General features: G+C 34.8%; 3 protein-coding genes, 1 long non-coding RNA gene and 1 other non-coding gene across 9 annotated transcripts; all 5 read right to left on the bottom strand.

Moving 5' to 3' along the window:
• Positions 1–1,578: 1,578 nt before the first annotated feature.
• TRNAV-CAC (transfer RNA valine (anticodon CAC)) lies at positions 1,579–1,652 on the bottom strand. Its single transcript has one exon. It is a non-coding gene; the product is annotated as a tRNA-Val (tRNA).
• A 591-nt stretch (positions 1,653–2,243) lies between these two features.
• DFB (DHFS-FPGS homolog B) lies at positions 2,244–8,633 on the bottom strand. Of its 2 annotated transcripts, none has more exons than XM_088093238.1 (16): positions 8,344–8,633; positions 8,090–8,235; positions 7,954–8,019; positions 7,623–7,732; positions 7,236–7,296; positions 6,417–6,500; positions 6,247–6,303; positions 6,045–6,105; positions 5,822–5,868; positions 5,628–5,705; positions 4,840–5,004; positions 4,464–4,760; positions 3,560–3,638; positions 3,170–3,322; positions 2,813–2,967; positions 2,244–2,596 (listed from the first exon to the last, which is right to left on the bottom strand). In XM_088093238.1, the coding sequence occupies exons 1-16, from the start codon at positions 8,354–8,356 to the stop codon at positions 2,537–2,539; spliced, it is 1,632 nt and encodes a 543-aa protein (XP_087949364.1). In that variant the 5' UTR covers positions 8,357–8,633; the 3' UTR covers positions 2,244–2,536. The 2 variants fall into 2 exon arrangements, with proteins under 2 accessions (XP_087949364.1, XP_047182243.2); XM_047326287.2 differs by having other exon boundaries at positions 2,813–2,964; positions 8,344–8,504.
• Positions 8,634–11,272: 2,639 nt separating this feature from the next.
• Positions 11,273–18,429, bottom strand: NEDD1 (Transducin/WD40 repeat-like superfamily protein). Of its 4 annotated transcripts, none has more exons than XM_047326289.2 (10): positions 18,037–18,429; positions 17,838–17,950; positions 16,339–16,599; positions 16,136–16,240; positions 15,761–15,826; positions 15,411–15,632; positions 13,733–14,293; positions 12,079–12,705; positions 11,688–11,858; positions 11,273–11,615 (listed from the first exon to the last, which is right to left on the bottom strand). In XM_047326289.2, exons 1-10 carry the CDS (start codon positions 18,191–18,193, stop codon positions 11,508–11,510), a joined length of 2,391 nt encoding a protein of 796 aa, XP_047182245.1. In that variant the 5' UTR covers positions 18,194–18,429; the 3' UTR covers positions 11,273–11,507. The 4 variants fall into 4 exon arrangements, with proteins under 4 accessions (XP_047182245.1, XP_087949373.1, XP_087949367.1 ...); XM_088093247.1 differs by lacking the exon at positions 18,037–18,429 and adding an exon at positions 16,700–17,721; XM_088093241.1 differs by lacking the exons at positions 17,838–17,950; positions 18,037–18,429 and adding an exon at positions 16,700–17,831.
• Positions 18,430–19,373: 944 nt separating this feature from the next.
• On the bottom strand, positions 19,374–21,011 carry LOC148204531 (uncharacterized). Its single transcript, XR_015781822.1, has 2 exons — positions 19,898–21,011; positions 19,374–19,788 (listed from the first exon to the last, which is right to left on the bottom strand). It is a non-coding gene; the product is annotated as an uncharacterized LOC148204531 (long non-coding RNA).
• Positions 21,012–21,886: 875 nt separating this feature from the next.
• Positions 21,887–26,521, bottom strand: TOPP4 (type one serine/threonine protein phosphatase 4). Its single transcript, XM_047326282.2, has 4 exons — positions 26,153–26,521; positions 24,741–25,300; positions 24,415–24,645; positions 21,887–22,264 (listed from the first exon to the last, which is right to left on the bottom strand). The coding sequence occupies exons 1-3, from the start codon at positions 26,349–26,351 to the stop codon at positions 24,457–24,459; spliced, it is 948 nt and encodes a 315-aa protein (XP_047182238.1). The 5' UTR covers positions 26,352–26,521; the 3' UTR covers positions 21,887–22,264; positions 24,415–24,456.
• Positions 26,522–27,148: the final 627 nt, after the last annotated feature.

The raw sequence follows: 27,148 nt of genomic DNA on the forward strand, positions 1-27,148 counted from the left end.
TAGCACCTTTTTTTAATTTAATAGTTAATAATAATAATTGGTATTTTTACTTTGTCCTCCTTTTTCCAACGAGGCTCGCGTCATTGGGCTTCAAGAATGGGCCCGATCTATGGGCTCCGCTACTTTTGGTCAGCTTTTTAACGAAGCGCACGTGCCGGCATGTGGTTTTATGTATGAAATTATGAAGACTTTAAAAAAAAAATGCCTATCCAGGGTGAATCTGTAAAAGAGTGAGTCTTCCTACACCTCCCTCACCTCATCCTGCACCCCCAAATTTACTTATTTACCCTTCATTTAATAAAAAGTCAAAACAGTAATTAATAAAATAAATTTTTTTAATCCCCAACCATTTTTTTAACTCCCAACCACAAGCACAAAAATATTCCTTCTTTATAAACCCTGCAAATTTTTTATTTAATGTTTTTTTAATTATATCAGTACAATGCTGGGATGGTGGTCATAGTGGTGGGTTTTGGGAGATTTATATACTGTGAGTGTGAGCGAGAGAGGGAAAAAAATTATATCCTTTCACAAAAGTATTTTTTCAGAAATTAGGAAACATCCTTAATAGTAAAACTAATTTCACATATTATAAAGTTTAAGAGAACTTTAAAAGAGTAGGTTAAAAAGAAGTTGGAGAAAAAAACGTAAGCTTATATAAAAAGTGTAAACAATGTGTAAGGTGATTGAGGAAAAGATTAAAATCTACCGAATGATACAAAAGAAATGAATAAATCTTACATAGGTTATATATTCTGCTTAACAGTGAACATACCAAATGCCTTCATGGATACCAAGTGCACCTCTTGCCGCACTTCCAAGTGCACCTCTTGCCGCACTTCCAAGTGCACCTCTTGCCGCACTTCCAAATGCGGCGCACCTCTTGCCGCACTTCCAAATGCGGCGTGCACCTCCTGCGAGCCGCACTTCCAATTGCGGTTCTGATCCTTGCCGCACCTCCAAATGCGGCGTGCACCTCCAGCGAGCCGCACTTCCAACTGCGGCTCTGATCCTTACCGCACTTCCAACTGCGGCGTGCACCTCCAGCGAGCCGCACTTCCAACTGCGGCTCTGATCCTTGCCGCACTTCCAACTGCGGCGTGCACCTCTGCGAGCTCCGATTTGATCACGACCCACGAACCCAATCACGACCCACGAACCCAACCAAGCACAGGAAACAAATATATTACATGATGGAAGCTACTAACCTAGACGCCAACGAGGAACGCGAGCAAAGCAGCGGATGCCAGAGACAAATGACGGAGAGAAAAAGAGGGAGGAAGGAGGGGGTGTAGGTCTAGGGTTTTACTGAGATGCGGCAGGGAGTGAGATGCGGCAAGGGAAGAAGAAGATGAGTTAAAGTTTTAGGGTTTCAAATTGAGTGAACCTTTTTAAACAATATTTTTCTCTCTCCTCTTGACTCTGAAAGGACACATTTGGAATTATAATTTTTTTTGGAGGTGCAGGATGAGGGTGGTGAGGTGCAGGGAGAATGACTCTCTGTAAAATTATTCTTTTTTTCTCTTTTCTTTAGTAAATTGTTTTTCGAATATTATTTAAAAAGTTATTTTTAAAAAATGTCTGAGCCCGGGTTCGAACCGGGGACCTCTAGTGTGTGAGACTAGCGTGATAACCAACTACACCACCCAGACAAGTTGATGCTGAAGTATTATTCATTGCTAATATTATTACAAAATATTTAATTAAATAAAATAAAATGAACATATAGTCAACAAGGAATTCTGGACGTACGTGAAACGCAGGTTTGACTTTTCTGAAGCACACGAACGACGTGTCGTGGATAGGGGAAGCACTGTGCGTAGGGTGCGTGCTGGTGGTGGTTTCGGAGGGACTGTTAAACGACATGCCGTTTATGGATGTGCTGAGGTGGAGAGAGATGCAATGTTTGTGAGTAGTGTGGGAGGAGTGACGCGTGTGTTGGGTGACACGTGGAGGGGACGTCACGAGCGGATGAGAAAATTGGGTGTGGGCGCGACACGCACTTCTAGTGGAACCAGCATCCTCTGCCGTTCGATGCGTTAAATACTATCATATATCAGCTGTGGCTCAGACGCAGCCATACCGTAAGATACGTTATGGTGCTATAGTTATAAATTGAACACGTGGTTTCGACATTATAATATTTGTTGTCGAATTTCACAAATATTATATATTGTTACGTTAATTATGATTTTTATTTCTTAATTTACAATTGAAATAATCACATTAAAACGCCTTCCTACTGTAAGTTAAATTGTGACTTTCTTCGGTATTCCAAAATAAATTAGCTCTTCATACGGTAAGAGTGTACATTTCTTTGGAAGCAAGATCAATACGAGAAAATTAACCAACGCAGTAGATGTATCAAGTGAATGTCCAATGGCGTTGGGTTGATGACAAGCACACACTATTGAATTTTCAGAACCGAAGTGCACAACCAGCTCAACAATGAACTGTGTCAATGCCAGAGAAAACTCACCCAGCTTTAGAACGGAAACCCAATCTTGAAGGAATCTTCAAATTCTCCCAATGAAAATCACTTCTTGGCTAAGTTCAACACATCCCCAACAAGATGTAAAGAGCCAGTTACAAGGACCTGATTCATCAACCACATAAATTTGCAGTCAGAATTCTGTACAGATGAAAAAAGATGTATATTTTGCAGATATTATTGACTGAAATTCATTGAAAATCTCTAATTTGATGGTTCTCATGAATTAGAAGTGGGATTCACCAAATTGATGATTTCCAAGAAATTTGATTCAACATTGATTAAATTTCCCAACTGTGATACTAGAGTGTAATCTGACACCTGTAAACGAAGTGACTGATTCTGTTGCACTCTGTCCCTAAGCCATTTGATTGCCAATGGCAGTGACGGAAACACTGCGCTGTGTTCACAGTTACTGGCACTCGTTTCCATGTCATCTTTTAGTTCTTCAGAAACAATGTCGGTGTTTTTACCTGCTAAGCCAAGTAATCTCAAACAGATTGTTCAAGCCATAAAATATTCTAAGGCCTCAAACTTAATAGGAACAAGTCGTGAAGGAAAAAAAGAAAAGGGATGTGGAAAATTAGAGATTATTCTAGTTCCACATACGAATTCCTGAATCAACAAAAAGGCTAAGTATATTCCATAACCTACAAAGCAATCCTGAATCATCACTACCTTTGCTGCTTTGCATGAGATTTTCCCACACTCTTTGAAGATTGAACTGCCATGACAGATCAACTTTGGGATCAGTGAGAGTAAAAGCCTGGGGTCCAACTTTATTAAACACAGACAAACTTGGTACAAAAAGAGCCTTCTTGAAGTAGACACCTACAATTTCAATTCAGTTCTTTCTTAATTTCCATGGACCAAATAACTTTATTCAGAGATAAAAAATCATTGGGAAAATGTTTACATTACTTTTTCCTCATACTAAACATAATTAATTACAGGACTAACAGAGAAAGAAGCTGCCAAAATCCCAAATGTTAAGCTTTAATTAAATATCTTTTAACTATTTTCATTATTTGGTGAGTATGTTCTAGCATAATCAAGAAAACTATTTACCGTTATCAGCACACGTTTTCATTAAGTGAGGAAGAAGCAACTGCGGATCCCTGACAGTCAAACAATTGAACAGCAATATCTGCAAGTAATTCAATGACTTCAATTCCAATTAAAAAAGAAATGTGGCATTTTCACTCTTGTGTATCATGAGTTTCTAATTAAAGTGAAAACAAGAAACTTAAAAGACATCTGATGGCATCTGATCATCATCCTGGTATGAAATACATCAGGTTCATTCGAGAAAAGGACAAATGAATCAGTTGATTTTAAACAAAAACATAAAAACAGGGTGTTTGACGTCAAATCATGACAGTTGACACACGTTATCTGCATCTAATTTCTTCTGATAATGCAACCTAGTTTAGTGGTCAACATCTCTCACCTCCCAGATGTGTTAGTCAAATGTCAGCCAAGAACAGTGTGCAAACTAAATTCTCAACAAACAAGGATAACAAAGCTACAACCAGAATTCTTTTTGCATGAGTAAATTGTTCAGATATGTAACATGGTAACATTCCATGGGTGATTTTAATGCTCTAAACTGATATCTAAATAATAGAATGGGATAAGCTTACTAAGAAGATCATTGCCTATGTCAAGTTATAGACTTCAAAAACATCAGGTCTGAAGAAGTTTATAATCTGTATTTCTAAGGTTGCTATAAGAGTAATCCACATGCCTTTCGGAAGTAAGGATAAACACATGACAGGCTCTCTAAATGGTGATTTTCTAACTAAGTGCATTAGATATTACTCAACAATAGCTATTCTTGGTTAAAATATCTATGGATAGAACCTGCTCAACAGAACAGACATTGCATAACTTCATTTTACAGTGACATACCCAACTTCAGTTTGTATGTGCTTAAATTAAAACAAATCTAGTTTTTAAATCTATACTCTACCGGAGTGGATTTTCCCTGGGATACTCTTTCTCCATTGTGCGTCTTCACTACTTCATGTGAGAATTTAGAATTATCCAGTTGCTGATGAAACAAGGTTTGGTCTGGGCTGTACTCTTTAATGGCCAGAGAAAACCACCTTGCACACACTTCCATGCTTTCAGGACTGTGAGCCCCATCTAAAAAGAAAACAAGTCTATTTGATCTTTCACCCTTCAGGTGTTGGTCAGGAACAATCTGTGCCCTTCCTTGCAAACTTGCACTGGTTAAACCTTTTATGAACTGCTCTGGCAACTTGTCCTTCATGCAGGTATAGAATCACTTCAGCAATAAGGTATAAAAGAAAAAGATAAAAAAAAATATACTTTTTAAAACTTACAGTTTGTTCCAAATAGATATCTCCAATATGCTCAGTCCTTTTCAGCCATGTAAAGCACAGTGAAATGGCAAGAGCAGCATTTACATATTGGTGCTCACCTTCAAGCCCAAGTCTTAAACCATTTAGCAATTGGGCATCTAATGGAGTAACCACTTGAAGAGATACCTGACATTGGCAAGATTTACTAAGCTGATTGAAAGCAAGGACCAAAGACTTAACATTTTCAATGAATGCAGCTACAAAAGCTACTTGGATTTAATGTTATGTCTACCCTGACTTTCAAAAGACCATTGAAAGATGAAAAAAAGTACACCATACATGAAGACACAAGTTGATAAAATGCACTATGAGAATGACAAGACACGCTGAATCACATCGAGGGTATTTTTTTCTCTTTCCAAGAAAGACAATTCTCATAATTAAGTCTTAGTTATATAACACCCTCTGACAAAATAAATAAGATCCAAACAAAGTATGTTAAGTTTTACTCAGTCATCACATGTGTAGTAAATTTGAACTTTTAATCCTAAACACACTGTAAAATTGTACCATTTTACTTAATATTGACATGCTGATATTATATTCATTTAATTATCTTAGAGTTAGAATTTTAAGCCTAACGTAGCCTTCTAAAATTAAATTATAAGATAAGGTTTGTACCCACTTATATATTGTAACTTGTTGATATATTTTGTTTATGTAAGATCTCCAACAAGTTACACCACCTTTTTATGTAGAGTCATTCAAACTTATTTTATAAAGCAAAACAACTTCATGAAAGAACATACATTTAGTTGAGAAGCCTTCTCTTCAAGTACATGCATTGCTTCGTCAGGTTGAGGCACTGTGAAAGCTGGAATCCCATTCTGAAACCAAACAAACAAATAAAGAAATGAAATTCTCAGCAAGAAAGTGAACACTGCAAAGAAGCAGCAAAAATAATTTTTATCCTTCAAAAGAAGATTTATATTCTAAGAAACACCTTGAAGATACCCGCCTTCTCACCAGCAATTTCTCCCAGAGTATTCCCTAATTATAAAATGATCAAACTAAACTCACTGAACAAAGCAGTGGCATAGCAACATTATGTTCAACGATATTCTGAAACATTTGTATAATATACAAATTTCTAAACATATATTTTCATACACAATAGCCATGAATTAAACTAGTGATTACCTAGAATTCAAAAATAGAAAACTAACCAAGAATCTCCATGTGGTCATACCCTAGAGAAGTTATTCCACACACAATAGGGGCCCGAACCTGAAATATCAACACATCTGCATGAGCTTGTTCCTAGATACAGCTTCATAGAAAACATACATATCCGAGGTTTCAATGCTCATTACTCTTGTAGTCTTGTAATGTTAGACAAACATGTTTCCAATGAAATTTTAAACATACCACATTTGTGGCATCATACTTGCCACCTAATCCAACCTCCAATATAGCAACATCAACCTACATAAAAGTTCAGAAAGAAAGAAGCTCTTATTCATTTAAGATAACATAAAGAAAAAATAGAATATACACTGAAAGATTTTTCTTAGAAATTTAAAGCATGGAAAACAAACCTGCTCTGCTGCAAATATCTTGAAGCCAAGTAAGGCAAGAAAACGGAAATAAGTGGGCATTGGAATGTTTTCATCAGTTTTTTCCTGCACACCACCAAAACATGAACCAATTACATTATTACTATTAGCAAGCACATCAAATTAAATTGTAAAAGTGACCGGAACATGAACATTTTGATGATATAAACTTAACTACGGTATTACTGCTATACTACACCACAACTGTTATTGTCATGGTACAAATATGCATTGGTTTGCAGAACAGAAGGTGATGCTAATAGACTCACCATATTATTAAGTAAAACTGTGTTGCTTTTCTTCTTATTTTTCCCATTTTTATTTTGTCACATATGATTTTCAAATTGACACTAACCACCATGAGTTTAAAACATACAACCTGTTGTTCCTTTTTCTCAAGTTACATTACACTTAAGACCCCTTTCTTCCGTATGTTGTACCAGTTCACACAATCTTATCAAGGGTGCCAGAAGGACCAGTTAGTTGCTCTTCCTTTACTATTTTCTTCTGAAACAACGCAATAACTTCAAAGGGAGCAATGACATAGCTTCAAAACTTCAGACTAAGTTAGCAGAAAATATTCTTTTGGTTGCTCTAAGAGTAATTGGTGGACTCTTAAAGAAATGTAGAGCTAAGTTGGAATAAATTACTAGTAATAGTGTAATCCAATAAAAATATAGTAGCAAGGCAATTTGGCTCAGGTTCAAAATAAATTGAGAAAAGCATGACCTGCTTTTCCACCCCATCATCAAAAAGCTGACAGTATAAATGTCAATGAAATATTTATGCACATAAGCATACCTTCAGTCTGTCATAACACCACCAGAAATATGCTAAAAATTTCTCTTCACAGATTTCCTTTCTGCAGAATTAAAGAACTGCAATTATGTTGCAAGTAAAGGCATAATACAATATATTCTCCTATCCTAGATCTGCATGTGTAATGGAAATTAACAAAAGTACCAATACTAAAGAATAATTTCGTAGGAAAACAAATCAATTCAGAAAATAACTAGAATGCACTCGCTAAATTAGTATTCACCCTATAAAAAATAGATGATAGACTCATAATGACAAACAATTCAAATCCCCAATCAAAATACCAAATTAACACAAAAATGAAAAAAGACACAAGTAGATGTTAACGAAAAACACCAAAAGATCAACATATGAATATGAATCACTCACCCATCCAAACGAAATCTTTCTCGGATATCAATGAGATGAGGAGATGTAAAGAGTCCGGTGCGAAAACCACAGTTACGTAATATAGATTCTGTGAAGGTGCATGTAGATCCCTATAAAACCCCAGTATAATAAAAACAATTTCCATCATCAAAATAAATAGAGTTACTAACCGTGAAGAAAAACATAGAATAAGAAATCCAAAGCCACACTTATCAGTTATCTCTAACTATAACGAGCCACAAAACACCAGTGACCAGCCACATAGCAATCACTAAACAAATTCAACTTATGGCCTCATTTCCAAGCAACCACCAAAGTGAAGTGAGAGTACCTTCCCTTTGGTCCCAGCCACATGGATAACCTTCATATTCGCAATTGGCTCCTCCAAATCTAGCATCTACAGGATTAGACAATGCACACCATTATCAATATCTCATGAAAAATGGCCCAATTCACAAACATTTTACCTTCAGGTAATCAAACAACAGGTCAAACTGATCCCCCACATTGCTAGCATCAGCCCGAGTGCGTCTAGTGATCAAAGACGACAAGGCCTCCATAGCTTCTTCATAGGGACTCAAAGAAGAAGATTTTGGAGACCCTTTGCCGACTTCTGCAAACAAGAGAAGACCCCGCAACAGAAAATAAATAATCACCATCAAAATCAAAACTTTAACATGGGTTTAAGCACCCCAGAAGAAAAAAAATGAATGGATAATACCTTGGTCAGACATGGCGATTGAGGTTTTGAGTTGTGAATGAAACAGAAAGTGTTTGTCTGAATGGAAGGGAGATAGGAGGAGGGTGAAAAGTGGAAGGTGAGGTTGAGATTTGAAGGACCGAAAAAAGATTGAAGAATTTGTCGTTTGTGGTAAACGTCTTCAGATTAATACCATTTATTTATTTTGTTTTGGCCAATTGAAAAGAGAAGTACATGCGCTACGCTACAGAAGAAGAATAGGTTCATCCTCAGCTACGTACACTTTTGCTAGTACCCTGTGGCAGAGTGTATCATCGCAGTTGCAGTTGAAGTTGCATTGAGATTAATATTTTTGGTTTTCTTGCAACACGATTTTGTTCCTCCCAACACTAAAACTATTGGATTTATTTATAATTTTGTATCTCTTTTTATTAGAAAACGTAAGATTTGTTTTTTAACTCTGAAACGAATAAAGATTAAATCAACTTAATTCTTTGAATTTTTAATATTGAATCTGTTCTTAAAAATTATGAAATTAATTTAAATATATTATATTTATATGATTATCTAATTGTAAATTCTTTTACATGATAATATCCTTGATTTTTATATATATTCGTTATTTTCGCATTCTAAATTTTTATATTTCCTAACCATTAACGTATATTAAATGTGAATTAAAAATTGTTCCAGAAATTTTGAAAAAAAAATAATGTACAATGTATTATAAATTAACTATAATGAAAGTTGAAGGATTGACTATAGTTATAGTTAGGCTTAAATGTTTATTTCATCCACATGTTAAGAGTTGAATTTGTGTTTACATCCGGTTTTAAAAATGAAGATATCGGGTTCCTATGTTATAAAAAATATATGAATAAGGTCCTGTCCATTAAGTTGACGACGTTAAATCCATGTTGATTTGACCGTACTTTTTCTCTTCTCTCTTCTGTTATTCAGCTTTTTCTCTCTTTTGTTCAGCTTTTTATTTGATGATTTGTTGAACTTGTTATTTCTTTGTAAACATTATTAATACATTTTTCATAACATAGGGACCCAATGTGTGTTTACCTTCATATTGGAATACATGTGTAAGAATATGATATGGTAAGTAACATCTTTTAAACACATTCTTATGCAATATTTTTATTGTGTTAATTACTCTCAACTTATGGCCTTTGTCAAGATGGTGTGAAGTCATGAACAAGTAAGGTAATGCGTTTAAGAAACACATTGTTTTTGTTAGATGTTCCATAATATTGATTTCATTTGTATCAAGGTTGAGTATGTTTACCTCTAAATAAGATATTAGGAAATAGGATGTTGCATTTTGAGCTCTCATTTCGATATGTAGTTTCAAAATCTAGGATACTGTTAAACTAAATTTTAAGAGCAATTCTCCCTCCACCTCCACCTTTTCATCTTGCACCTCCAAAAATTTTATATTACTCTTTTAATAACCAAGGATGTTTGAACACCGATTAACACTTCGTCGGCGTTCGAACGTCGGTTAACATTTTGTCGACGTTCGAACGTCTATTAACACTTCATCAGCATTTGAACGTCTGTTAACACTTCGTCGGCATTCAAACGTCTGCTAACACTTTGTCAGTGTTCGAGCATAGGTTAAAACTTCGTCGGCATTCGAACGTGGGTTAACACTTTATCGGCGTTCGAACGTGGATTAACACTTCGTCGGCGTTCCAACGTCGGTTAACACTTCGTCAACGTTCCAACGTCGGTTAACATTTTATCGACGTTAGAACGTCGGTTAACACTTCGTCAGCGTTCCAACGTCGGTTAACACTTCGCCGGCGTTCGAACGTCGATTAAATTTTTTTAACTTTTTATTTAATAATGCAGATCTTCTTTCAATTTTGTCCTTAATCTCGTTCTTGAGTTCGTTCTCTTTCTTGCATTGTTCTATTCCTTCTTTTCCAGTTAGTTACCACTCATAGTGGCTTTCACTTATCTCTCTTTCTCTGTAGTCACTCACTGCCCAAAAAGAAAAACTAAATTTTCCTCCCCTCTTTTTCTCGCCACCTCTTCAAACTTCTATGGCCTCCGCACCCATTTCTCCTACCACCTTGTTGGGGTTCGAGCTTCCACTTCTAACATGTTGTTCAATGCATGTCTTCTCTCAGAGGTTCTTGTCTTTCTTTTGAACTTGCTTTGTATGCTTATGTGTTATAAGAAAAACTTAAGTTATTTCTGTCACCTCACAAATTAAATAAAAAATTAATTAACATCGATAAAGTGTTAATCGATATTCGAATGTCGATAAAATGTTAATCAGATATAAAATGTTAACCAGCATTCAAACGTCGACAAAGTGTTAACCGGTGTTCAAGTATTAACCGGTGTTCAAACATTAGTGATTATTAAAAGGGGAAGAACCGCTCAAATTTTGAAATCTTGAATGCTTTTAAGCACAGGGATGAGCGATGGAGTGAGTTGCGCACAATTTGGAGGTGCAGGACATAAAACTTATAAAAGAAGAAAGGTTTTTACCCTACTTAACCTTTTTACCCTAATCAAAGTCAAAGGTTAATAGTGACATTTTGAAAAAATTAGGGGTGCAAGAAAAATAAGGGCTACAGGAAGAAACCCCCCTATATTTCAAATTTATGTACTCCTTTGACAAAACGGCTCAATATTCCTGTTATTAAATAGAATACTTCCCCAAAAAAACTAAATGATGTCACTTATGGCTATACTATACCCTAAGAAAAGACGAACATCAACCAAATGGCGGATTTTCAGGACAGCAAAATAACAACAAAAATGGAAAAATCACTTCAATGCAAAAGGGCGTCCAATACCATTCCAAGTAACACAATTTAGTGTAATTTGAAAACTTGACATTCTTTATTTTATTTCCCCAATTTTTAAGAAAATTGAGAAAAACAATAATTACTCTCGAGATTGAAGAGGCTTTTAAGCGTAAATATACCATTCAACAAAGCTTCTGTAATTGGAAAATTCATGATCCTGTACATTTTCAAAGCCCTATTCTAGTAGAAAGCAATTATCTCATGGTATTTTTCTTCAACCACCACTGACTAAAAACTAAGATGCAATCAAGATGAGGACAGCAGGCATACATCAATTGTTAGTTTTTGAAAATCAAAAGACCCCACAATACAGGACAAAGGCACCCCGCAACAAAAATATATTCACACCCATCAAAGCATTTGTCTGAGTTGCTGATTTTCCTTACGAAGGGACTTCACTTCTTTCATCAACTCAGCTTGGTTTTCCATAAGAGAGTTCATTACAGTTGACATTTCCGTCTGTTGCATGAGACAATTGATTAGGGAGGAATTAAAAAAGGAAAATCAGCATCACTAATTCCAGATACACACCTCTTGCATATGAAACTGTCTTAAAATTTCAATATGAAGGTTTCTCATATCCTCGTGTATGGATTTCTGGAAGGAATCCAGAGTTTCTTCCAGGGTCCGTTGAAAAAGCTGAAGTGTAAATGAAGATCCTTGTGGGTCAGGCTGAGATGCTTTCTGTTGTGGGATTACTCCCTGTCATAAATTTGGAAAGTGAATAAGAGCATTAGAGCAGAGCATAACTAGCATTCCTTATAGCATTGAAAATAACACCATCTATATCAATGAAACCCACTCGCCTGTACCATTCAATGGATGAAGAATCAGAAGAAAAAATATCTACTCTCTTCCAAACACATACATCAATATATGCAAGCAATAATCGAATCTAATTAATTTGTAAATATTAACATACACTTGTCAGTGGAAATGAGCCAGATTCTGTTGGAGCAGATGTATCAGACTTCAACAGCAAGCTATTTAGAAGTTCTTCTCTGGTTTCGGCTCCTGATTTCTTAATCTTAGGAGAGCCAACTGAAAGGGAAACTCCGTCGCTGAAGGTAGATGTAGTGCTTATTCTTTCAGCATAAGTAGAAAATCTTCTATTGAAAGCTGACATTCTCGGGGAATCAAGGATTTTTGGGGACTCGATGTTTGCTTGTCCAAGGCTGGATTTTGCATTGACGGGCAAAGGCAAAGAAGTTGAGAAAGTGTGATCAGTAAACCCCAAGGAAGTCTCCTGGCTTGTAGAGGCATCCTTGGTACGTATATTAGCTAAACTCAGGCTTGAACTGGCATAGGAACTAACACCCATAGACGAGGAAGTATCCTGTAATCCAGATAACATTGATCCTGCTGTCTGACCACTAGAACCCAACATCCCAAAACGAGATGGTACAGTGACAGGCTGACGTTGATAAGCATACTTCTCACTTAACCGCTCACCACCCCAGGCTTCAGGAGGAGTGATAGAAGAATCTTCACTCTTTGAAGGAGGAGGAGGAGTTGACCCCGCAAGTGGAAAGGAAGACTGAGTAATATCCTACAATTAGATTGCAGTATAATCAGTCAAAATTAGTCTGATAAAACATAAATGTGTATGGAATACAAAAAAGAAGAGGGATTTTACTTAGTATTCAAATATTATATTTGAAATGTTCATAAAAAAGGAAGCTATTTGTTTATAAAAATATTATGGGTCGTTGCTTTATATTTATAGATACTTTCAACTATGATTGAATTTGCATTAGATTCTATTCTAAATTAGTAAACAATTTTACCATTACTCACTTCATCATTTTACTTTGCAGAAAAATAAAAATGTAAAGTACTTAAAATCAAATCAATTCCATTTTTAACTAGTTCCAAACAACAGATTTTCAAATCAATTCCAGTAAAATAAAAGTAAATTATTTCCAATTTTGGTTTATTCTGAAACAGAGAACTTCCCCAAATAGGCACAGTACAGAATTCAATCCAAACAAACAATACATAATAATCTAGGAAATGATTTGATAAAACAATTTAGAAAAAACAGACGATCTTAAGTGGCATGTCTTCCTCAAAGATCACAGCTCAATCAAATGACTGAACTAAATGCATCTAAACAATTCTCCTTCTCAAAAAATTAATCTTTTAGCTGTGGTTTTGGTGTCAAGGGGGAAGGCAACTTTAACCATGAAGAGAATACGGGGAAGGAGGGGGAGGGAATATTAGCAGTGCAACTAAGATCTGGAATAGTTGAACCTAAAGAAAACAAAAAAATCTGTGCAAACATTTTGTGGGCATCAGGGCACACTTGGTTGACAAAGTAATTAACAAGAAACATGCATAAAAGATAAATGGCCTTCCTAATCAAGTAATTCCAGTTATGGAGCTCCTATAAACAAACAAATCCAGTAGTCCTCCCGCTGAATCTCAGGGAATTAAAGTGTCACAAATTGACAATGTTTAACTAAGTGGCATCAATATCATGAAACACAGATTTATGTCACTTTGAATTGAAGCTTTATATATCGGTATTTCACAGAGCAGTTAAATTCAAAATCAGGGTCAAGTGAGAAAATAACCTGCTTGACAGATGAGCCAGATTTACAATCAGATATAGGATGGTCACTCATTCCTTCCTCAGAATTTGAAAATCTTCGACTAGATGAAGGAAACAACATAGGTTTCCTATCAGAAAATAAATTATCCTTCTTCATCCCATTTTCATCCCATAGAGAGGGCGTTAATGGTTGAACATCCACAAGTGGAGAGAACACCTCCATGTCATCCTTTAGGTTATAACTACCACGGGGAGCATGCAATCTTGACAGGTTTCCACCTGGCCATAAATTGTTTCGTTGTGGAGTTTCTTCTGCAGTTGATACATTTGGTACGTTGGATGGAAAACTACTGCCAGATGCCACAAATGAAGCAGCATCAATGGAGACACCCACCCGACCAGAGTTCCTAGGATTCAGCATGGATGTCGATAGAGAAATGTTTGATGAAGTTGTAGAAGGTAAAGGATCAGGCATAAGTATAGAATCTTCAACTGTATCTCCCACAAGAGCAGTCTCTGCAGTGCAATTTCTTTCATCAACAACAACTGGTTTAGACCTTTGCCAGCATAAGCTCGTAACAGCCTGTTACATGCTATAATTATTAGATAAAAAGAAGACATTAATTTTACAAACATAGATCAGTGATCAACATTGGGAAATTTTAATGCTTCATATTAAAGTGACACCAGTTTATATTGTGTTAATGGTATAATTATTTATCACCAAATGACCTGGGATAATATTTTCACTGCTTAGAAAACTCTAGGAGTTTAATTCTGCCTTTACATAATCATCTACAGAAGAGAAAACAACCATGTTACGATCTAATTTTAATTAAATACAAACAAAATCTTCTGCTATTCAATAGTACATGCAACTATAGGTTTATACAAACAAAATATCACTAATCACAGTACTCAATAAATATATCTCGTGCCATCAAGCTATTTTCAAACTGAAATTAGATAGCAGAATAATTTTTTTGTCTCTGTTCTGTTATACACAGTTAAATATATATATATATATATATATATATATATATATATATATATATATATATATATATATATATATATATATATATATCAGGTGAAAGAATGGTTTATCATAAGCAAAGAATAAAACTGGTCACATAATCTAGGAACATTGGTCAAATAAAAAGATAAAGTAGTGTGAACAAAAAAATGTAGAAAGCAGGCATTAGTTGTAGATCATAACAGACCTAAAGAACTTTCTTAGAACATATCTGTTACTAGTCAACATGAAATTCAAATACCCCTTCCTTAATACATTTGTGTACCACAAATTTGTAAATCTTATGCTCAACAAAATATGAAAGAAAGATCTTCATAAGCTTTACAGATCATGTATATCAACAGACATAAATAAGGTAGCTTGCTCACCCATTACAGAGCATCAAAGGAATTGCTATGAAGGCTTAATTCTTGGATAGATTTACTTTCCCCTTTTGGGGTTGAGAAAAAACTAATTTTAAGTAATTGTGAAAGCTTGAAGTGGTCTGGGTGAGTTCAAGCCAGTGGTATATGTAAAATACATCAGGCAATTTTCAACTTCCATGAATCTATCTTAATGTCAGATGAGACAAATATGAATGGTAACCAACTAACAGACTTAAATACATTAAACCACGCAGGTCCAAACAAAAAAAAAAAACACTGTCGATGAGGCTAAGAATTACCTCAGAACTACCATAGGCGTGAAGAACAGCAACAGGTTGTGGTTTGCCACGAACATCATAGAATGCCACACGGCCATTGCTAGTTCCAGCAGCCAGCATCCAACCGTCATCTCTAAAGGCCAATGAAGAGAAAGGTGCTTCATAAGAAATGTAAGATGATGGTCTTCTAGATCCAGAATCATAAATGTACATTTTTTTATCAAGGCCAACACTAGCAATGATCTGTTAATTGAAGAAGGAAATCAGAAAGCAAAATAATTGTAACCCAAAGAATGGGTCAAAAGTTTACAGCGGGATGAAACAATCTCACTGTATACTATAAAAGTCAAACAAGCAATAAAACATGAAACCTTGTCATTGGATGGAGAGAAGCTAATACCAGCAGTTGGAGCAGAATGCTGCTTTGTCCATGAAACCTTTTTTTCAAACACAATGAAAGAAAAAATATATTGTCAACTCAAAATTATCTATCTGAAATAATGATGAAAAATAAAAGGCAAGAAAGGAGAAACTTACTACAGAAAGAGCTAATTCGTTAAACTACAATAGTACCAAATTAATCACTGAGACATATGATTATGAAGATGTTGCAAATACAAGTTATTCTTTATTATTATTTTAAATGGAGAAGACCAATTCGTGGTTTCAACTATCAACCAAGCTCATTTTTGGTAGAATGTTGCAGCATAAGCTATTTACACATATAGAGAGAGCATATTGCATACCTTAGGGCTGCGACCAGTTGTATCCCACAAATGTACTGTCCCATCATCACCAGCAGTCACGAGAAGGTGACGACTAACTCTAGAATAATCAAGAACTCTCAACATCTGGTCTTACAATTTCGAAGATGGAGGGTTAGTCCATACACACATACAAAACAACTCACAATGATGCAGAAGGATCAAGTACAACAAAGCAGAAAAACCTGTTGATTGGGATCTTTGAGCTCAGCAGCCTTTTGCCCAGAAGCAAGGTTATGAAGCATTAAGTCTCCACTAAGGCTGATAGACGCCAAATGTTCATCCTTACAATTGTATATTACACCTGTGACAGTATTAGTATGACCCTTTAGCCATTTAATACAGCGTTTCCTTTGCAAATCCCATATCCTTACAACTTGACCAGTGCCTCCAGAACATACATATCTGGATGCCTTGTTGCTGAAGCTGAGAGCAAATATAGATTCCTGAGAATATAAAAAAAACAGCATGAAGCCATGAATAAAGTAACAGAGAAAAAAAAAAGTAACAGACTGTCTGACTGCTTCTACCAAAGTTATGACCTACAAGGACTATCAGAGAGGAACTAGAAGCATTACACAAAGGGGTCTCCCTGCCTTTGTCACTTCTTCTGAAAAATCCAAGAGCCAATTTTGACAGGATAATCATCCCCCTTATGCACAATCAAAGTTCAAATCTCTGTTAATTGGATCAAATGTTGAAGGAAATTCTTGAATGTAATTTTTTTCCTTAAGAATATCATTAAATTTATACCACAAATTTCACACAAAAGTTTGTGGTGATATTGACACTGCATCTTCACGAAACAACAAGTGAAAAGGCAACAATTTTAAGGCACTTCAAACAAGTGCAAACAACCAAAACAGGGCATTGAAACTTGTGTACAATGTTGACAGGGAACTGATAAAAACTGACATGAGCAGTCAGGTATAATTGGATTTTAAGTCTTCAAAGCATGGCCCTTTCCACCATCAATATAAAGTGGATTATATGCCTTAATTTAAATCAATCATGAACTGTTAATCACTCTTTCACAGTATACGCTTCACTTTAGAAGATCTAATTTTTTATATTAGATGCATTTCTAATAACTAGCCTTCCACCCAATCTCAGTTGAAAATGAGAAGTGCAAGTAGTGATATTGGTATTGTAGTGTCCACCCGAAACTGGCCAAGTGAACAGATGCACAGCCAGCCCGCATTGTTCCCTGGGCTGTGGAGTGTGGTCAGATTTTAGTATCCAATTGAAAGGTATGAGACTTTGGTCCCACATTGGAGGTATGGGATTCTAGGGTGAGACTTATAGCCCGGTACCCTTAGTACAGCTAACTTTGGTGGCAGATTCTCCCAATATTCACTGTCCCGTTGGTAGTTACGATAGAGTTAGGAGTAGCTACGTATTATCAGACATCGTGCCATAAAATAGCTCATTGTGTATTACCTGCTCAGTTCTATATTATAGAATCAGAAACTGCCTTGATGAGAGTAATGCATTATAGGTTATGTAATTAGGTATAAGTTGTTGTCATTTGAATCTGTGGTGTGTTATTGACTTTTGAGCTTTGTCTCCTGGAGAGCAAGAGCATTGCCACATAGTGTAAATATTCTGTCAACTAATTTCTATTTTTCTACCAAATGTTGCGTAAAGAAAACATCAAATAAGTAAAGCATATGTCAGAAATGACCTCAATGTTGTCTCCACTATCACTGCCGGCAACCGGAATGGTCCCCATCGTGTGCCCATTCTTCCGCCACAGTGAGATCTTCTTATCGTCTCCGGCACTGGCCACAACTAAGTCTGCGAAAAACTCAAATTCAGCGCAATCGACGACGATAAGGGGAAATTCAAACCCTAGAAAGCGAAAATGTGAGAGATGGACTCACTAGTGTGGTTCCACTTGACTGAATGGACTTGGGAACCGGGAGAAGGGGTGAAGCTGAGGGCACATGGATCGCCGGAGGGCGTGTACACGCCGGGCTTGACGGCGGAGGCGTCGAAGAGTTTGACGGTGTCACCTCCACTCGCCGCCAATAACGCCATTGACGGATCGCTAAACTTGCCGAATTTGAATTTGAATTTGAAATGTTAGTTCGAGGAAAAGTAGTTTTGCGAGGGTACCATTCCCGATTTGATTTGAAATATGAATATGAATTATAAACCCTACAAAACAACCACTCTACCAGAAAGAGAGAGAGAGTGAGTGAAAATTTTGAACTAAGAAAAAGTTAAGACAGTGGGCGCCTTTATATGCTCTTCATCATCGTTCCAACGCTGCAATTGCAATGACTCTAACGCTCATACTGATTACCTCTTACTTTACTTTATTTTATTTTATTTTATTTTAATAATTATTAATATTAGTTAATAAGTTAATTAATAATTAATATAACTTTTTACACTAGATGGACTGCGAGATTATATTTTATTTTTTATCTTTTATGTTTTAAATTCCTGTTTTTATTCTTTAACTTTTCAATACTACCCAAAAATTTATATAAATTTAAATACTTTTTTAATATCTTTTCTTTTAAATATTTATTCTTATAGTAACATCCAAAAATTACCTAAGTGTTTAAATTGATTGTTTAAGTATTTAAATTGATTGTTTAGTAACTTGGTGTTGTTTTGTGTGTACTTAATTCAACTCTTCTATATCCTTGATGCTTAGTCTTAAACACTGTAGATCTAGATCAGTATTTGTCAAATGCACTCCCGAAACTCAAATTAGTAATCTAACAAAGTGGTGATCATAATAAAATCTTAAATTAATACAATCATCTATTTTAAATTCACATTAAATAGAATAACCTATTTCCTTGTCTCATACTTTTAATTAAAAATTATGTTTAAGACCCTGTAGGATTTGAGACTTCGATCAACCCTTTACTAACCCGTATGAGTATACGGTATATTAATATTATGATAAGTTAAATTGTTAAAATTATTTATTTAAAACATAATGGTGGCTAAATCACTTCAATTTTAATGTTTCAAATCATCAATTCTCATCAGAAGATATATTTAATAGTTGAGTAAACTTTACAAAAATACTATGGATGAGTAGTAGAACTTCTCATTAAAAATATATTCTAATATATTATTAGTTTAAATCCTCTTATCATCCTCTTATTGGTTAAGGAATCTCAAGTGAATCCTCATATTTTAAACTGTCAAAATTGAATTTATATATTTATAAAATTAAACCAATTGGGTCCAAATATTTGTAAAATTGACTCAATTAAGTTCTCTCCCATTAAGTTTCCACAGACAACATTAAACAGATGCTGAGCTGTATTTTTTTTACATGGCATAGCATTGTCTATTAAATTGAATAGGCCATTTGTTATACAATCAACAATTCCACGTGGATGCGAAAACAAAACGGATGTGCAAACAAACCCAACAAGTTATACTTCTTCTACGATCACCGGAAACCTTCCCAGAATTGGCCCACCGGCCGCGGCGGCCTCTTCTCCAACCGCCACCCATCTTGTAGATCTTGAACCAAAAACCAGCAAAACCAATGGCTCAACTCAATCTCAGAAAGGTACTATTGTTCTTTGTTGTGTTATTGCTTTCTCTCTCCATTTGCCTCAATTCTTCTTTGAAACCTCAATGTGAGACTATACACTTGGCTGCTACAAGAGATATGTTGGGTGTAGAAAAGGAAGTATTAGACAAGCCTTCCAAAAAGAAAACCACCACTCAATCCACCAAAAATCAGACCAAACTCATCAAACCCACCGCTCTATCTTCAAAGAATCAAACCAAGACCATCAAATCCGACAACATTTCCTCAAAAAATCAAACCAACAAAAGCATATCAAACTCACGAGGCAACAAACAAGAAACAAAAGACTTCACAACAACAATCCAAGAACAAACCTATAAAATAGACACCGCCGAGTTGGATTCTAGACGAGGATGACGATTTGGTTTTAGAGTTCACAGATCTACCAAATAGATTCCACCAAACACTCCTCCCCGACCTCGAACAAATCTCAACTACTTCCAAAGCCTACATCACAACGGACCTAGATCCTTGGTACCCGCCAACCTCGACTGCCAAAAAGATTTCTCGGTTGTATCTCGCCGGCGAAGTGTTCCATCGTTGCCCGTTTTCTGAGCCGTTTGGTCTCTTCACTGAACCAACCTCACAGACCTAACATTGTTCCTTGGACCATGCATTGTTCTCTCTCTTCTCTCACCGGAAAAGGAACGATCTTTCAGTAATTTGGCCTGAGATACATCATCGTTTGAGTTCAGATAAACAAACTGTTGTTGCCTTCCTTTGCTGGTTTGCTGGATTTGTAGAGGGTGATCTCGCCTTCTTGGTGCATTTCTCGCGTGGGAAGTGAAGGATGGTTGTTTGGCTGCGCGTGGTGGAGCTCATTTTGCGTGGTAGAGGCGATCTGGGCTCGCGATCTCGCCTAAGTGGTTGAAATTTACGAATAATAGTAAGTTTAGGTGAATCACCTAAAAAATTCCACCTAATAAAACACTACTACATTAGCATTTTAAGAGTCGACCGTCATCACAATTTAACCTCGTCTATCAAAACTTAACAGAAAAGACAAAATTGACTCAATTTTACAAGTATATGAACCCAATTTTGACAAAAAAACGAGGATCCATTTGAGATTTCCAACAAATACGAGGACGATTCGAGAGTTTAAACCTATATTATTTTAAATTTTGTTTTTCACTATATTAAACTTGCTTTTGATAACATTCTCTCTCTATATACATACGTGTATTATCGAATTAATTTTTATAAAATAACACTTTTGGTTTTGAGAATTCGTGTTTAAGGTGAGAATTTGTAGAAGGTAAATGTGTGAGAGGATCTAAAATGAAGAAGGAGAATGTCTATGAGAGTTGAAATGAGATATTAAGTTGTATCAAACTTTCCTTCTTTTCCTTTATTCTTTTATAATGTTTTAAAATTTAATAAAATTATTATGGTGATTAAAAGTTTCATTACTTTTAAACTTTATTTAACCACAATTGGTTTAGAACAAAATATTTGAACTATAAATTATAACAATGTATTATTAATCTATTTGAAGGATTAAATTAGTATTTATGGATAAACTTAAAGAAAGCAAAGAAAATGGAAACTGAAAAGTGAGAAATAGATGAAAAATAGAATAATAATAAAGTGAAAAGATATTTAGGTAGAAAGAAAAAAATATTATTAAAAATAACTTACGCTTTTAACATGCCATTTTTTTCAACAACTTCACATCGTTCATGCATACTGCTGTCCATTAAAAAAAAATCCCATCCTGCAGACGTATTTTTAGCATTATAATCGATTATAATTTCTGTATAAAGAAATTATAATTAATCGTATGAAGTACTAATAAAAAAGAATAATGAAATAAGAATAACCACGTAAATAATACAAAAGATTTACGTTTTTTATTTTCATTCAAAATTCTGTAATAAACTTCAGACAATAAAAAAAAACAAGTTAAAAAATCATTAAAAGAAGTGTCACTAATATTTCTCTTAAAATAAAAATATAAAAATGACTACTTATTTTTAATATGAAAAACACGTTAATCATTATAAAACTTATTCAATTCTTATATATAAAAAACCAAACACAATCTAATGTTTCTTGGATGGATAAATCCAAGCAAACATATGCAAAGATACTGAATTCTACCCAATAGCATCGGATCATGATCAAACAGAGCAAGTATATACCAATATGAAACCAAAAAATCCAAGCAATTTCAGCTTTACTAACTGAATAAAATTGGCCAGAATCACCAACACATACTGCTCTATCAGAGTAAATTTATAGTCTAAGAGAACCTTTCTGAGCAAAGAAGGTCATTTCCACAGCATCCAACACATATATGTACATACTGTGTCGTAGAATAATTATGAAACAACAAAAAGAAAATGATGATAAAAGCCTTTGCTTTTGTGGCCACCCAGCAGTGCCAAATATCTCTTGTAGTAGTACTTCACGCTCAATGCATGACTGGATGTTCTAGCAGTAAATTTGCTCGTCCATCACCATCACCTCAGAATAGATAGAACATAAGACCATGGAATCTTCAGTATTTAAATATAACCCCGTGAATACATCTGCACCTGTGAGTAGATAAAAAGAGGAAAGAAAAAGTTAATAGTTAACACACAGCATCTGAGTGATGAATACATAGTATAGTAGCCTACTCAAATAGATGTTAACATGAAAAGAGATGAAAAAAGGAGTTTCCATTGGCATTCAGGGGCCAAGTAAGGGAATTTCCTATTCTAACATACCAGATAGTCAAATAAAGGAACGAATACTTTATATAAATACAATAAAAAAGAATAGTAATTTACAGAAAAAATGTACAATATACATACACGGCTTCAGTTCAATCTAGTTGTTATCCAGACCACAAATTTTTTATAAAAACTAAATTCACCAATTGTGGGAAAGGAGGGAGCAAAAGTTTATAGGAAATATATAACAGAATACAAAATAAAGAAGCTTCTAACTATTACTCTGTCAGTAGCAAAGGATTCAGCATGCCTTGGAAACTGCCAAGCCCAAGAAGCTGTGATATTTTCATGCAATGCTTAGAATAACACTATTATATATTAAAGCAAGCATTGATTAGTAACCATTATTGGCAGTATGACAAACAGAGCAAAAGATTGCCTAATATGTTCTTTGAGCAAATACCTCAGAAGATTTTATCTTTAACTGATTCAAATGACATCATGTGATCCATATGACCAACTTCACCTACTGAGATAAAGATTTCATTGTTATATAGTTTTTTCAAATAAGAATACAGTCAAAGATCTTACACAATCCCGTTTACTTTTCTTGCTATCAAAAAAACTTAGACGAAGTTTCTAGGATGCTTTTGATGTTATTCTCCAACCAAATTGAAAGGTACACCTTGGTAGCCAACACCAAACTTTATTGTGAAGATCATTGAAGGGATATAGTTCTGATTGAAGAATAACACCAAAAGCATTTAAAACCTGTACCCAAGCTTTGTTCTTAGACTTATTTTTCGGTTTCTTGCATATGAGATTGGTTTGTTTGTTTCAAAGCAGTATATGCTTGCTATAGATTATTATTGAATAAATAATCATTTATTCTCCAAAACTCTGATGAAGTTGGAAAATAAACAACTATTCTTCCCAAGTGAGCTCAATCAACCATGTTAATGTGTAAAATAATAAATGACCCTTCACCAACAGGAGAAAATTTACTTACCTATTCTTTTGTATTAAACTATCCGATGCATACAATTGATAATTGATAATAACTTGTAACAAGAGAAACCAAACCTAACAAATGCATCTGCAAGTTTATTTCACATATTGGTAGTCATCACGCAGCACAAAGGGATATCTTCAATTAATTTTAAACTAAGAGCCTTGTATTTTCTTTAAGAAAATATTATTTTTAATCAGAAAGATAACTTTCAATAAAATTTATAATTATATAGTTTAAAGAAAAACTAAAAATAAAGGGTTTAAAGTGTTTTTTCTCGTAAATTTATATTAAAAAAGCTTTTGAGAATAAAGTTCTTAAAAAACAAGCCATATCCTATTACTCACTTTTTTCATCTAAGTTTGAAGAAACAGCCATCTGGTTTAGCTAATTTAGGAGAGGGAATCATTGTTTTGCCACCTTCCCAAGAGAGCTTTTATTTTAGATTCCAGCCACTACCAGAATCTAAGAAGTCTCAAAATACCTTCATAAATTAATAAATTAATACATACTTCCACGACTGCCTGATGCTAATGAGCATAGAAGCAAGAATTTAAGTCATTTAACAGGATTTGATTAATAGAAACTTGATCCCAAAATCATAAAATAAAAAATTTAACCCTAACAATACAGTAATAACAGTAAAATTATTCCCTTCCCTTTTAAAATGATATTTGTTACTTGATAAATCAAATTCGAAAATGCAGCAAGACCTGGTAAAGGTGGGCTTTGGGCTTTCTTTTAGTTTAAAGCTTGTTCAATGCTTGGGTTAAAAAGATATGGTTTTTAACCGGTGAAATCATTGCAAGTAAATCAACACAACCCCCATTACAAAAAAAATGGTCAAAATATCCTCTTATTCTGTTTTGAAAAATAATTGATTAAATCTACTAAATTATAAGAACCACTGATAACAATACAAAAACCAGAAATTCATAAACAATATAGTGCACTTTGAATGTATGCTCAGTCAGCGAACCTATTCTATAAGAAATAAAAGAAAAAGCAATAGTAACATAACCTTAGTTAATTATGTGACAGTGTGACAGTAATGTGCAAACCATCATATCTTGTTTGACATCACAAACTTTGTTTTTTTCTCTGCAGGCTTGAGAATCTGAAAAGAGCACATCAAGTTATCATCCACACTCATCATTGCACCAGCATTGTCAAATTCACCACAATAGTTTGGAGCTGAAAATATCGTAACAAGTTGCCTGTCAGCGAAGAATTCATACCCGTCCTCTACAACCTACACAAAATTTAGTGTCAATTTCCAGCAAAGCATCATAAGTTTACCCTTGTATTACAGAAGCTGAATGAGTATTGTCAACAAAAAATAGTAACCTGATGAGCACGACAAATGAGATCCAAGTCATGTTTCGTCAAAAATTCAGCCACCTTATCAGGGCCAAAGGTGTAGGACACTCCTCTGTCATTCATTCCCCAGCCCTTCACATCCCTACCAGGATCAGACCAAAGCAAATCACAAAGCAAGCCAGTGTCGGGAATTGCAGTAGGACGGATTATATTCCTGATTTCATCCAAGTTTGTGAGTTCAGGGGAAAGACCACCATGCATGCACAATATTTTATCATCTATAAGGGCAGCCACAGGAAGGCAGTTAAAACACTCGGTGAAGGCTTTCCAAAGCCTCACATTAAACCTTCTCTTACATTCATCATAAAACCCATAAATCCTATTAATGGAAGCACACTCATGATTCCCCCTCAACAGGAAAAAGTTTTCTGGATATTTGATTTTATATGCAAGCAAAAGACATATGGTTTCTAAGCTCTGCTTCCCACGGTCCACATAGTCCCCCAAAAAGAGATAATTTGCTTTAGGAGGCAAACCCCCATACTCAAATAGCCTTAACAAATCACTGTACTGCCCATGAATATCACCTGAAAATGCGAAGAGAGATCTCAACAATGCCATAAAATAACACTACACTGAATGTAAATAGAAAAGCTAACAAATATTTCAACAACAATAACAAAAATCTTTTCGAGTTAAATTATGAGAAAAGCCACACGAATCTTTCAACCCATTTTATTTTATTAAAGACCAAATTCACTCATGGTTTCATGAACGACGTCTATTAATTGAGTCCTCAACAGCCAATGTAAACTTGTCAACGGATCAAAAGCTAAAGGTTAATTCAACAAACAACAGCAAAAGCCTTATCTTTTGAATACCCCATGTTGACTAATGATATTACCAAAATATGATATATACATATATATGTTTGTATCTTAGTATGAATGTAGGTATGTATGTAAATAAGTGGGAAGCAACACCCCACCATGAATGAGTTAACCTAAACCTAAACTCTAAGACGGTACCATAGTCCATCTCTAGTCAATTCGGGACTTGAATTTTTTCCACACTAACCCACTAAGTGAGGTTGGCCATCACTCAGTATCATTGTCTTTGGTTAAAGACCAAATTCCATTTATGGTTGCATAGCCAGTCTCAACCCCGGGAAAAGGAAGAGAGTGATATTACACCCTAGGCAGCCAACGTAATACATCAGGCACGGATGTCTCTAAACCACAGAAATAAAAAAAAAAAAAAAGAACCATTCGCATGCCCTAAACACCAAATGCGTAACCTACATTTCCTTCCGATCAACCATGACACCCAAAAACCAAAGGTTCGAACTTGTAACAAACAGGGACGCCCAAAAGAATTTCTAAACCCTAAACAGAAAAGGGGAGGAAGTTGGAGAGAGAAAAGAGAAAGGAAAAGGGTACCACAAATCTTGATGGGGGCTTCGAGTTCAAGCAAATTGGGCTGGTTAATGAAGATGTCTCGAGAAGCGACGCAGAGTTGCTTGATCTCTGACTCGGAGAGCTGAACCTGCTTGCCGGGTCGGGCCAATCGGACCTCCGTTAAGCGGCGGATTATGTCATCCAGAACCGTCTCATCCATCCCTTGCCCCTGTGAGCTCATCGCATACGATCAAAATCTGCTTTTTCTTCTTCTTCTAAGCAACTTTCCAGCAACAATAACAAACAAGGCCAAGGGGTGAACCAACCAAGACCTTTTCTTGGTTTGGTTCTCTCTTTCTGTGTTACTCTTTGTCTGTCAGTGTTTGTTTGCACTCCATTGTTTCCTTTCTTGCACCATCTAATATAAATAATAAATATATATATATATATATATATATATATATATATATATATATATATTGATTTAAAAAAATTGAAAAAATATATATCCCTATTTTATTTATCGAATTAAAGTTACTCACTATTTACACCTTCAGAATTTTTTATTCTTCTCCTCTTTATTTTTATGTTTTACATTTTTTTTTACTTTGGGTAAACTAGAGTACCGTTGGAATGGGTAACCAAAAAATAATTACGGGAAAGTAAGGTTAGGATGAAGAAAAGAATGAATGAAAAGTAAAAATTTATAATACATGTGATTAATACAATAGATTTAGTTGTATATTAATATATTTATTAAATAATCTAATGTAAAAAATAAGTTTAAAAGCATAAATTAAAATTAAAATATAACATTATTACAAAATTTTAATAAATAAATAAGTTCTATTTCTCAATGAAAATATATTAAAATAAATTATCAATATGTATTACTTTTTTTTGTTTTAATACTTTTTATTTTAATTAACTAATTATTTATTTTATTATTTTAATTATTCATTTTAGTAAAAATGGAAAATATATTTATAAATATTTAATTATTATATATTAATCGAAAACTATATAACAAAAATAATT

This window comes from Vigna umbellata, chromosome 1, assembly GCF_029865625.1.
Source record: "Vigna umbellata cultivar VRB3 chromosome 1, Vumbellata_1.0, whole genome shotgun sequence".
NCBI classification, from domain to species: Eukaryota; Viridiplantae; Streptophyta; class Magnoliopsida; order Fabales; family Fabaceae; genus Vigna; species Vigna umbellata.

Coding starts and splice junctions, on each gene's coding strand:
- NEDD1 (XM_047326289.2), bottom strand. CDS start 18,193: ATGGCGTTATTGGCGGCGAGTGGAGGTGACACCGTCAAACTCTTCGAC. Junction 15,633..15,760: donor TCTCTCCATCCAATGACAAG/GTTTCATGTTTT, acceptor TTCAATTAACAG/ATCATTGCTAGTGTTGGCCT. Junction 11,859..12,078: donor GCTCATTTCCACTGACAAGT/GTATGTTAATAT, acceptor AATTTATGACAG/GGAGTAATCCCACAACAGAA.
- TOPP4 (XM_047326282.2), bottom strand. CDS start 26,351: ATGAGCTCACAGGGGCAAGGGATGGATGAGACGGTTCTGGATGACATA. Junction 25,301..26,152: donor AGCCCCCATCAAGATTTGTG/GTACCCTTTTCC, acceptor TCGCATTTTCAG/GTGATATTCATGGGCAGTAC. Junction 24,646..24,740: donor TCATTTGTCGTGCTCATCAG/GTTACTATTTTT, acceptor AATTTTGTGTAG/GTTGTAGAGGACGGGTATGA.
- DFB (XM_088093238.1), bottom strand. Junction 7,733..7,953: donor TGGCTGGGACCAAAGGGAAG/GTACTCTCACTT, acceptor GGGGTTTTATAG/GGATCTACATGCACCTTCAC. Junction 5,706..5,821: donor AGAAGGCGGGTATCTTCAAG/GTGTTTCTTAGA, acceptor GTTTGGTTTCAG/AATGGGATTCCAGCTTTCAC.